We start from the raw sequence: 12,713 nt of genomic DNA, 5'->3' as shown, positions 1-12,713 counted from the left end.
TAAATATATATGTATACTATTTAGACTCCTAGGCTTCTTTATACAGTAAAATCAAATCAATCTATATATGTTGTTAACAAATTTACTTTAACCTATTGACTTTGCTTTTTTTCAGTTTTTGGTTCTACCTTGATCCTTTCTCCTCCATACTGAGGAGAGGGACAGTGGGCTGTGAACACTTGCGCCCTGCTTAGATTTGTGATTAAAAATGAAGTTTGGGATGCACAGATCTAGAGCAAGTTTTTTCCTTCTACATGTTACACATCCTGTTCTGATAATAAGGAGAAAATATGCTTTCCCATCTGAACTCAGTGCAACCTAGTGCTTCCCTCACCCCCAGTCTCTCAGCTGTCACATTTCATTTCCATTGTCACCTGTGGAGAGTAGAGTTTTAAATATAAGCCTCTAAGCTGCAGTAGGAAGAAGCAGTTCCTGCTTGATTTCAGTGTGACAGCTGTGACATACTTGCTCAATGATATTCCTGTGAGTGACAGATTTCCATGGATTTGACAATGTCACAGGCAGAGGGAGAAGCTAAGGGCTGGAGACAACTTCTTTTCCAGGACTCCAGGCTCCACCTTTTTCTCCTACCCAGGAAAGCATTTTAGAGCGATTAAAAATGATGTACGCGGACTGGTGGCTCAGTGGACTGGCTGTCGTCCTGTAAACTGAAAGGTCACAGGTTCGATTCCCAGTCAGGGCACATGCCTGGGTTGTGGGCATGTGAGGAGCAACTGATCGATGTTTCTCTCATGCATCAATATTTCTCTCCCTCTCTTTCTCTCTCCCTTCCTCTCTCTCTAAAAATAAATGAAATCTTTTTTAAAATGTCACTTTTGTTGGAATAACCTTGAATTTGCTCTAATTTATTAATGTATGAAATAATTCCCAAATGTAGCACTCCATCATCAGGCATAAGTTACTCGGCACACCCCTCGCCACTGATTACATCACAAAGCGTGTTAAGATGGCATGGCTGGGAATCATTGCAAACTTCTAAACACACACACAAATGTTCTCAACAGAAAAGAGGGGGACCTAATAAAATTCTTCTAATACATGTGTTGTCCTCATTACCAACTTCATGTCGTACTACAATTGATGCTTATTACAGCTCCTATCCTTTCGTATTCTAAAAGACCCTCCAAAACTTTTTCAAAATGTGGCAGTTCTTATATTCCATTTTGGCATTAGCTTTTAAACAACTTATTGGAACTACTTCAAACTGATTAAAAATAATTTCCCATGTATGTAAGCTATTTCAATATGAAAACCAGTTTCCACATACTCACAGTTATGTTCGTGGTGGCTCTGTTCCTTTCTCTCCCTGAGGGCGCCCGTTGGCAGGAGAGGTTGCTCCTGCAAATGCAGAGGCTCACCTGCGCCTGCACCCTGGCCCTCGGGCTCCTAGGCGATTACTCCCAAAGTCAGCCTCTCCAGACCAGGCGCCTTCTCATTCTACCTGTATGCCCACTCACCATTTCCTCCGTCTGCGAATACATTCAGCCATGTGCTTTGTCCCCAGGATCTATTCCGCCCTGACCATTCCCATTATCCAGGACTCAGCTCACAGTCTATCTCCTCTGAGCAGCCCTTGTTAGCTGATCATGGCGTGCTTGCTCTAGCCATGCCATTTCATGGTTTTTAAAATTTTTCCTATCATTCTATGTAACATAATGCCTCCCACTTACAGAACGCTTCTGCTGAGCACTCACAGGGCAGGCACAGTTCTTTGCCCCATTTAAAGGATGAGGAAGTGGCTCTTAGGAAGGTTGTACAGGTGGGAGAAATATGGGTGGTTGTTTCTATTGGAGGCGGTGGTGGTCCTGGAGGTGATGAATTCAGACTTGCATTGAGCTTGGGCTTATGGGGTTACCAGGGGCTGTGTCTGGTGGTCACATGGACACACGGACCTGGTGGTCAGGCAGGAGATGTGCACAGAGGTGGCGGCTGGGCAGTGGATGAGACCTGCCGAGAACTGTGTGCAGAGTACTAAAACGCTAGGGGCCAGGGTAGAGCCTTCTTGAAAGGTAGGGGCTGCATTTTGACAGCCTTTCTGCATGCCCACAACTATCTCTGAGACCGCAAACACAGAAGACGTGACGCAAATGTGTATCAGCTTCCACCCAGAGGCCCTGTGTTTACCCGGCTTCTGCTAGGGAAAGGGACAGGTGGGCTGTTTTGATCGCGGGGGTTTGGGAACAAATATGTTTTCTTTTTCCCTCTTGCCTAAGTTTAAATCCACACTCACCTGAAAAATCTGTTTCAGACTGTGCTCCGAGGGCATGGGGAGACACAGCATGCTGAAGTGTCGGATGAAGCGCGGGGTCACAGGGTTGCGGCCACCGCCCGGAGGTGCACATGCTGATACAATCGTTACATCCTGTTGAGGAAAAAAACCACTTGGGTCACTCAACAAAGGAAGAGGTGGGACCTGTCCATCCCAATGGCAGGACTCAGAACCAACAATTTTTGAGGACCTGGCCCTTGGCCAGCATTGCGTTACATTTTCTTACACATTATCTGGGTTGATCTTTACAAGCATCCCAGGAGATCATGACTGTTACCCCATTTTTTAGATACAAAAAAGCCCCAGATAGTTACATTGCTCAAGGTCACTCAGCTAACTCATCTGCCTTATATAAATACTCTGATGTAAAAATTTAATCCTAAAAAATTGTAAGAATTTTTATCTTAAGTTAAATTATATTCATTCGAAAAATACTAAATATAGTTGATACTCATTATTTGTGGTAGTTGTGTTCCTGGCAACTTTATAGTTGCCAGGAACACTGAATTAACACACATTGAATAATTGCTCCATAGGGGAAATATATGATTAGGTTCTTTGAAGTCTCTGGTCACATTTTCATCAACAGAGTAACACATATTACAGTTGCCTCTGGTTATGCCTCCTCTCTCAGCCACGCCTCCCCTGCAGCCAAGGAGATCTTTCCATAGCATTTCCTTCTGTGACTCCCCATCCTTAGAGGATAAACCCACCTTTCTCATTGTTGGAACCATGGCCCCCTTGGCCGAACTCTGCATCGCCTGCTGCTTTGCTGCTCACATTCCACACCACTGTGGCGACCCGCATTCCCCGCCTCTGAGCTGCACGATGCTCCCTTTCCTTATTTTGTCATGTTCTGCCTGCAAAAAGCCTTGTTCTGACCTCACCTCCTATGGAAAGTCTTCTCTCATCCTCAGCTCAGTTCCCGTCCCTGCCTCCCTCCTGTCTCTCTCTGTTTATCACCCTGCCTTGTAAATACCTGTCTATCTATACTCCAAAGCTGAGCCCTCTGGGAGGTGGGGGCTGTCTCACTTGTCCATGAATCTCCTGAAACAAGTGTGACAAGAACTTGACATGCAATGATGAATTGAATTACACATATAAAATACTGAAGGTATAGGTTATGGGCTAAATTGTGTCTTTCCTTCCCCCTGGCCAATCATATGTTGATGCCCTAATGTGACCAGATTTGGAGATAGGGACTTTAAAGAGGTAATTAATTTACAATGAGGTCATGAGGATGGGCTGTAACCAAACACGATTAGTGTCCTTATAAGAAGAGAAGATTTGAACACAGATGGGTGCAGAGGGAAGACTATGAGAAGACAGCCATCTGTGAGCCAAAGAGAGAAGCCTCAGAATAAAACAACCCTGATGACATCTTGATCCCAAACTTCCAGCCTCTGGAATTGTGAGAAAATACATTTTTGTTGTTGGAGTTACTTTGTTATAGCAACCCAAGCAAACTAACACATCAGTGGTTTTCAACTGGTGTGCCGCTAGAATTTTTAAAACATGCAATACTTGACTATTTAGTCAAGGGCACTGACTTCTTTTCCTTTAGATTATCAGAAAAAAAAATGATAACAACCAGCACAACAATAGCCATCTGGTATGAATGCCCTGTCTTGAACCATAAATACATAGGTCATAAAATAGTGCTGTATCTGATTGGTCAATTCTTGGTACAGGAATCCTTATATACAAGTATAGGCACCAGATTTTTTAAAGTCACTTTGGGGCAAAAATGGTAGGCAATTACTATTATTATTATCTTTTTGTAAATAAATAAAAATTATATCTATTTTTTGTCAGAGTGAAAAAAATATATTTTTTGGTGTGCTACAGAATTTTAGTAGTTTATGTGTGCCATGAGATGAAAAAGGTTGGCAATCACTGTAATATACCACATGGCCTTGCTGTTCAACTGTAAACAAATTTAAAATCTAAAGTAACCTGTATGTCTTTCCAGAAGAGTTTGTTTCTGTCATAAAATCCACCAAAATCTTGATACTGCCGAAGTAATTCAATTGGAGGCTGAGAGCCATAGCGATCCAGTCTGGGCATGTTTAAATCATCAACAAAAATCACAACATGCTTGTCTCCTGGTGCTCCTGGGGAATTAAAATGATTTTAATTTAAGAATCAATATTTGCCTTTGGAAAATGTAAAACTAATTCTAGGTAAGTCTTTGGACTCAACGAACACCCTGTGGGTCATAATAAGCTCAGCTCTCTCAGGAGTGAGGAGGGCCCCAGCAGAGTCCTGCGTGAGGAGGAGAGACCTCCCTCTGATTCCACCCAGGCCCCTGCAGGGAGATGTGGACCTGGCCGGGTGTCCACCTTGTCCCACGGTCCCTCACCCTCACTCTTAGCGATACACAAGGATGTCTGCTCTCTAGGTAGGTCTTGACCATTCTCAACCCCAGCCACGGAGCATGGGGTTAGGAAAGTCATTTTCTTTTCACAGTAGGAAGCAGATCTCCAAAACCTTCTTCATATAAATGCTATCTCACCATACTCTACACGGAAAATAGGGCTAGATATTCAAAAACATCCTGACCATGACAAAATGAAATCCGGTACAGTGGAGCTGGACCATGCCATATTTTACTTAAAGAAAATCAATACACATACTTTTTAGGAAAAAAAAGAGTAGTAACTGAGAAAAGAGAGCAACATGAGCAGAGGTAACTCAACCTATGCTGGTGTCAAGTGCTTGGCAATCCCAAGGTAACTGAGAGTTACCTTGGTGTCCCGGTACCCGGGACAAACCTGGTGTCCCACTCCGTTCTCCAGTCCCTGAAAACCAAGAAGCAGGGTGGAAGGTGGGGAGAGGTTTTAAGAAAGACTGGCACTCATTGCCCTGTGCTCACCGAGCAGGAAGAATGGAACAGAGTGGGAGCAGTGAAGCAGCTGGTATCCCCACAGCTTGGCAGAGCAGAGACTATTATTTGATGGACAATGTGTAAGGCAGCTGAGCTGAGCTCTGGCTATTACTCCAGTTGGGTTTGGGATCAAGGCTTTACACTGACCCAGCCTCAAAATAACAGAAAGTGACCAGAAAGCTATGCTATTTATCCAAGCAGTTAATAAGGAGGGGTGAGGGAGAAGCCACTAAGCCCAGCTGAAAATGCTGATTGAAGAAAAAAATAAAAGTTTCATGCTTATTCTCTACTGAGTTCAGATAACTTGATGCTCCAGGTATAAAGAGGTTTTGTTTTAAATAAAGGGGTGTTAATGCAGGTTTGAAAGCAGAGCATGAGTAGAGAGGGGCAGAGCCATGGAGAGGCAGAGGCTGAAGACATGAGTTGAAGATGATGGCAGAAGCAAACTATTTGCTTGCTAACAGGAAGATATCGAGATATACAGCACAGGAAAGAATGCTGTTAACAAAATCACCTTTCAATTAAATTAGGTGAAGAAAATATCCAATTGTAATTTTATTACACACACTGTTTTTTTTGTGAATTAATTTGTGTGAGACAAATGAAAATAATTCTTACCTAAAATATTTTTTCTTTTCCTTTCCAGTTTTGACTCAATGATTTCTTGTGTTCTTGCAGATGAAGTTTGAGCAGAAAAATTTAGATAGACAGGAACATAGCCAGCTGAGTCTTGAATTTTATTTAGCAATCCCTTTGCAATAACAGACTTTATTTTTTAAAAGATTTTATTTATTTTTAGAGAGAGGGGAAGGGAGAGAGAAAGAGAGGGAGAGAAACATCAATGTATGGTTGCCTCCTGCATGCCCCTAAATGGAGACCTGGCCCTCAACCCAGGCATGTGCCCTGACTGAATAGAACCGTCAGCCCTTTGGTTCACAGGCTGGTGGTCAATCCACTGAGCCACACTAGCCAGGGCACAGACTTTAAATTTAAACAAATGTTAATTATTTCACATTCAATATAGTATCTTTCAGTTGTCTTTATCAGTAATAATTCAGTACAATGAATAAGAAATAGGATAAAAGGAGAGGGGGCAAAGTCAGATTTAAATGTCTGTCTTTTTCTTCCTGAAGATTCCATTGAATTATATTAGAGCCAAAGAACTATTCTAATCAGCTATCTCAGCAAAAAGTTTTTATTTTAGCTTCAACCCCATATTTGGCTTGGTTACTACCCAAGTCAATTTCTAGCAGGAATCACAGAAGGGTCCAAATTTCTTTTGGAATAAATTTAGAAAGGAAGCAGTGGATTTCCATTTATGTGGACTCCCCTTAAAACCAAGATGTCTTTAAAACCAATCAGCACTGTCCTCTACACTCTACTTTATCTAAACACCATTGCTATGTCAGGTAGAAGGAAATGGGCAGGAGGGGGTAGAGTGGCCTTCACCAATGGTCTGTTGGGGACACAACCTGCTTGGCCAGTTCCTACCAGGAAGGTGACATAAAAGCCCCCAAGCACCAAATATTGGTCCCCAGGATCTTCTGGTTTATACAATATTGACACTAAGAATTTCTTCAGAAACTAACAAACCTTGGAGTAATTTCCACGATCACTACAGAATCAGCGTAGTGACATTCTTCTTGAAAAAATAATCAAAATTCAGAAGAATTTTCCTTAAGAAATAATGTGTTATTTAGGGGGTGTATAATTCTAAGTCCACCACATCCTCATTTTTGGAGAGAGCTTCTTGTTTGAGGAAAGTTTCCTACCTTGCCAACTCCAGTTGTTCCAGTAAATAATACCGAATGCCTGACTGCCAGCAGCTTTTCCATTAGATACCCAAAGCGCACTGTGTCAACTGTGGGGACGAGCATTTCAAAAAAAGGAACATCTCGGCTGTACTTGAAGGTGGGTATGATTCTTTCCCAGGGGTCCAGCCGTTTGGTGTCGAAGTCCATGTGAACACTCCACAGATCGCCAGAAGTGGGAAGCTATAGTACAAAATTAAGCACGACTTTCAAAGATTGACACATGGCAATAGAAATATTCATGCAGAAACAAAAGCAGTTATAGAACATGAGTGGATTTGGGTTTATTTTTTCTTTGTAGAGAAGTAGTTGTTTCAGTATGAGAGTTCAATTCTTTAAGCTTAATCATGCAACATAATGCATGAAAAAAATCTAATATATTGATTATATTAAAACCCCACACTAGAATTGTAAAGCATTTTCAATTCAATTCAACATTCATGGGCTTACTTATGACTTATACTGTGTTTGGTGCTAGGGTCAAATGCTGAATGAGACCCAGACTCTGCCTGCAAGTCACACTCTGCCTGAGGACACAAGGACATTACTTAATACCTTTGGAGAAAAAAAAGGGTTATAATGGACTTTAGTACATGAACAGAGGAAGGATGGCCCATTTCTGTTTGCCAGATGGTTGGAGATTTAAGAAAGCTTCTAAGAGGTGGTGGTGCTTCAGCTCTGACTTGAAGGACAAGCAAGAGTCAGATGGTCAAAGAAGGAATGGGGTGGGGATAAGGAAGCAGGGGTCAGGGTTCAAGTTTAGAAAACAGGTCAGGAGGTTGAAGTCATTGAAAGTGCTATGCAAGCTGGAAACTATGAGAGCACTGCACACAGTGAGAGATGAGTCAGGGAACATAGACAGGGTCCAGGTTATGAAAAGCCTCACTTGTTTGAGTTTGGAGCAAGAGTTCAGTAAAGGATTCTAAGTAGGTGGATGAAATGATTAGATTGCATTTCAGAAGGTTCATTCTGGTAGTTGTGTAGAGCAGTGGTGTTTCAAGATCATATGACAGTGACTCAATGAGAAATCTATTTGACAAGATGACCTAGTAATATATGTGTGTGTGTGTACAAATATGTATGATATTTACCCCTACTATCTGCAATTCACACTATTTTCTATTCTATTCTATTATTTTTTTAAAAAAAGTTTGAGGTATAACATAATATCCTTTGTCAGATTTTAAGAATCCAGTTCAAGGAGTTTTTACATATATAAATTTCAATGTAACCACCCCCGGATCTCAATAGAGAACATGTCCAACTCCTCAGAAACTCCTTTCTTCCCTTTCCCTGTCAGTATCAGCCACACTTGCGTCCTTCTCCTCGGAGGTAAGTCACTAGTTTATCTGTCTGATAAACTACTCTTGTATGAATATTGCACTTTAATTATTGTTGCTTTATAGCAGGAGTCCCCAACCCCTGGGCTGCAGACTAGTGTCCATCTGTAGCCTGATAGGAACCGGGCCACACAGCAGGAGGTGAGTGGCAAGCATGTGAGCTAAGCTTCATTAGCATTACCACCTCAGCTCCACCTCCTGTCTCCCCTCCCACCACCCCCAATGTTCATGGAAAATTGTCTTCCATGAAACCAGTCCCTGGTGCCAAAAAGGTTGGGGACCAGTGCTTTATAGTCTTGAATTCTTGAAATCATGTAGTTTAAGTCCTCCAAATTTGTTTTCCTTCTTTAAGACTCTCTTTGTTATTATAGGTCTTTTACATTTTCATGTAAATTTTATAATGGGGTTGCCAGTTTCCATTTAAAAATCTATTAGGGTTTTATAATTGGAATTGTCTTGAATTTTCAGGATATCCTGGGAGAATTGTTCTCTTAATAATGAGTATTCTAATCCATGAACATAGTATATCTATTTATTTAGATCTTTTAAAATTTCTCTTGTCAATATTTTGTAGTTTGTAGTGTAGGAGACTTTCATATTTTTCATTAGATTTATTCCTAAGTATTAGATATGTTTTTACTATTAAAAAATCGGTTTTAAAATTTAATTTTTGAACTTTTTGTGGACCTTGTATCCAATGATCTTGCTAATTTACTTATTAATTCTAATTTGTTTGTAGATTCTTTAGCATTTTCTACTATTTAGTTATTTTTTCCCACAAATAATGACATTTTAATTTCTTCCTTTCCAGTTTGTTTTATTTATTTTTCTTGCCTTATTGCACTAGCTAGGATCTCCAGCATAGTGTTTACTAAAAGTTGTGATAATGGCTATTTTATTTTTAGAAGACTGAATTATGATGCTTTCAACTGATTTCAAAACCAGTTAATGGATTGTAACCTGTGATTTTAAAAGACACTGACATAGAGGTGAGTTAGATAGAACTGAACCAAAGGTAAGGGAATAATAATAGATAGGCTATTTTAACAACCCAGAAAAGAAATTATAAGAAACTGAGTTATCCAGGAGTAATAAGAATGAAGAGATGAGGACATTGAAAAAAATATAATTAGAAGGAAAAGTTCACTCAATTTAGTGTTTCATTTTCTACAGAGAGTTGAGGAAAGAAGGAAGAATCTACAACATTCTGAATTCTGGCTAGTACTGGAAGGCCATGGGGCCATCAGCTGAGAAAAAGAATACAAATCCACCAGCCTATTCATGTGAGACTTGCCGATCGAAGGAGGAATCCACTTTCTTATCTGAACTCCCTCCTGTTATCCAAGTAGTATTACCATTGTCATGACAGGGACTGGCATTGCCCTGCTAAACATCCTATGGTCATACTTCATCAATAGCTTCTCATTGCACCCAAAGGGAAAAGCCAAAGTCCTTATAATGGCCCACAAATCCTACATGCTTTTCTTCCCTGCTGTCTCTCTGACCTTATCTTTACCATACTCCTCTGATCTCACTAACCTCCTTGCTGTTTCTCCAAATTGCCAAGCAGTTACTTATTGGTCCTTTGGTCCTGTTTCTCCTAAAGAATGGAATACTTTCCCCCTACATAATCACTAGCTGTTTGACTTCCTTTGGGACTGTACCAAAATGATCTTATTAGCAAAGCTTTCCTGACTACCATATATATAAATACTTACTCTGCCTCATCCTTACTCATCCTATCATCCTTACTCTGCCTCATTTTTCTCTAAAACATTTACTGCCAACTGATGTATTGCATATTTTTCTATTCCTAAGTATTTGATATTTTGAGTCCCCTCACTGTATGGGGCTAGGGACTTTGGTATTTCCTTTAGCTACAGTAGCAAGTATGGTGCCTACCATGTAAAAGGTTTCCAATAAATATTTGTTGACTAAATAGTGAATGCTTGCTCCTACTACACTTTGATGATCCCAGATCCTTTTCATTGACTCAGAGGGATCTGTCTCTCTGTCTCAAATTCCCACTTGTACTCAGTTTGGTCCATCCAGTCCAATTATGATACAGTCATGTATGTTGAAGATGGAGCAAGGTTTCATGTCTGATAAAAGATTCTAATCTATAGGGCTCAGGCTCTATCTTTATTTTTTTTAAGATTTTATTTATTTAGTTTTAGAGAGAGAGGAAGGGAGGGAGAAAGAGATGGGGAGAGAAACATCAACGTTAGATAGAAACATCTACTGGTTGCTTTTTGGCATGCCCCAAGGACCAACCCTGCCACCTAAGCATGTGCCCTGATCAGGAATCGAGCCAGTGACCTTTCTCTTTACAGGATGATGCCCAACCAACTGAGACACTGATCAGGGCATTGGGCTCAGAATTTTGATGTAGGGAATTTTTTTTGGTAACTTTTAATTTTGATATAATTTAAAACTTACATAAAAGTTAAAAGAATAGTACAAAGAAATTTCATATATTCCTTATATAGATTAATTGATTATTTATATTTTGCCCCATTTGCTTTAGTATTATCTTGCTCTCATCCTGTGAGTCAGTTGTATATACTATTTCATCTTATTTTTAATACTTTGTTGTGTATTTCCTAAAGAACAGGTTTTTTTTTTATACAACTACAGTAGAATGATCAAAATCAAGAAACTGAGTACTGATGTGTTGTTTATATTCCATTTTCAAATACTGCCAATAGTTTAATTTTTAAAAAAATTTTTAATTGATTTTTAGAGAGAAGGAAAGGGAGGGAGAGAGAGAGAGAGAGAGAGAAACATTGATGTGACATTCCTACCAGGGACAGAACCTGTAACCTAGATATGTGTCCTGACCAGGAATCAAACCTGTGACTTTTGGTTTATAGGATGATACTCCAACCAACTGAGCCACACCAGCCAGAGCTGCTAATAATTGTAACAATGTCAGTTTTAGCTATATTTTTCCGAGTCTAGGATATAATCCAGGATAATGTGTTGCATTTAGTTATATGTCTTTAGTCTTTTCATCTGGAAAATTCCCCAGCTTTCTTTGTTGCCCATATAAGACATTTTTGAAGAATATAGTGGTTTATTTTATAGAAAGTTTATCTGTATGGGTATTCCAGGTATATCCTCATCAATAGATTCAGGTTATGAATTTTTGAAAGGAATACCTCAGAAGCACTGCTGTATCCTTACCTGTGCACCATGTCAGTGGCATAGGTTTTTCCTAATATTGGTAATATTAAATGGATCACTCAGTTAGGTGGTATCTATAAGGATTTTTACTGCAATAATACTATTTTTCTCTTTGTAATTAAGCAATGATTTATAGAAGGTACTTGAAAATTATGTATATTTTTAATCAAACCTTCAAGCCGCTAGTTTTAGTATACATTGGCAATTCTTGCCTAAACCAATTATTGCCATAAGAGTTGTAAAGTAGTGAATTTCTGACTCCATATTTTCTCCTATACAGATAGTTGGTATTCTACTGTAAGGAAGAGCTTTTCTTTCTCCTCCATTTATTTATTTCTTCATGTACATTTTCATTATCAGTACGGACTCAGAGGTTTTTATTTCATTCAAAGCCTTGTAATCACATATCATTGTTTATTTTGATGCTCAAATCTGCCTGTATCATTTTTTGACACTCAAATCTGCCCCAATTCAGCCAGTGGGAGCCCCTTCAAACTGGCTTCTGTGTTCTGTGACATGTCCTATCATTCTTTGAGCACTCCTTTAGTATCTGACCTCACTTAGAGGGAAATGTTCTAATCTCACTTTGCACTTTCCCTGCCCCAGTTCTGGAATAAGCTGTTTCATTAAGGAGGCTTAGTTTCCTTTTGTGGAGAACAGTACTTAGAAATTAGCATACTGGGTTTGCTTGTTGCTATTGAGGTGTCATTGCTTCTAGTTCTCATCATGCAGAACTATGAAATTTATGTATGTACAAATACGTATAAATGGAATCCATGAGTACCAATGTCTCTGATTTTAATCCAAAAACAGTGCATTCAAGTCTTTCTTCTCCCATAGTTATAAATCCCTTCTCTAACAGTGAGAAGCCTGTTTGCTGTTATCCTCCATTTATTTGCTTAATCTTAGAAAGTACAGAAAGTGTTTTCAGAATTGCTAAAACCATAGCACTGTGAAGAATAAGTTTACTAACTGAAATTCAATACGCATTTCTAATATGGAATTTTTAAAATAGTTTTATACCTTAATTTCTTCATATGGCCATGAGAGGACTCCTAAAACATTTAGTACAATGAAAAAAATTGAGTACAATAAATGTTATCTACAGGGAAAAAAGTGAATGATTTTAGAAACTCTTTTAGTGAAGAATTTATATTTGTAGTAGAACTAAGATTTTAAAGTTTTAGTCCTGCAGTTTA

The 12,713-nt window shown here is 39.4% G+C and overlaps 1 protein-coding gene across 1 annotated transcript in view; it reads right to left on the bottom strand.

The window, feature by feature from the left end:
• DNAH6 (dynein axonemal heavy chain 6) overlaps positions 1-12,713 on the bottom strand; it is a 273,527-nt gene that overhangs the window by 141,471 nt on the left and 119,343 nt on the right. The window contains exons 37-40 of the mRNA XM_054577633.1: positions 6,950-7,171; positions 5,796-5,943; positions 4,247-4,404; positions 2,252-2,383 (exon numbers count right to left, since the gene is read on the bottom strand). Of these exons, the coding sequence (XP_054433608.1) occupies positions 2,252-2,383; positions 4,247-4,404; positions 5,796-5,943; positions 6,950-7,171 (660 nt within the window). The remainder of the gene's footprint in view (positions 1-2,251; positions 2,384-4,246; positions 4,405-5,795; positions 5,944-6,949; positions 7,172-12,713) is intronic.

Source organism: Pteronotus mesoamericanus, unplaced genomic scaffold (genome assembly GCF_021234165.1).
Source record: "Pteronotus mesoamericanus isolate MK-2021 breed Mesoamerican mustached bat unplaced genomic scaffold, CSHL_Meso_final contig_44, whole genome shotgun sequence".
In the NCBI taxonomy this organism is placed as follows: Eukaryota; Metazoa; Chordata; class Mammalia; order Chiroptera; family Mormoopidae; genus Pteronotus; species Pteronotus mesoamericanus.
The sequence above is the reverse complement of the archived record's forward strand: the minus strand, read 5'-3'. Positions and strand labels throughout refer to the sequence as shown.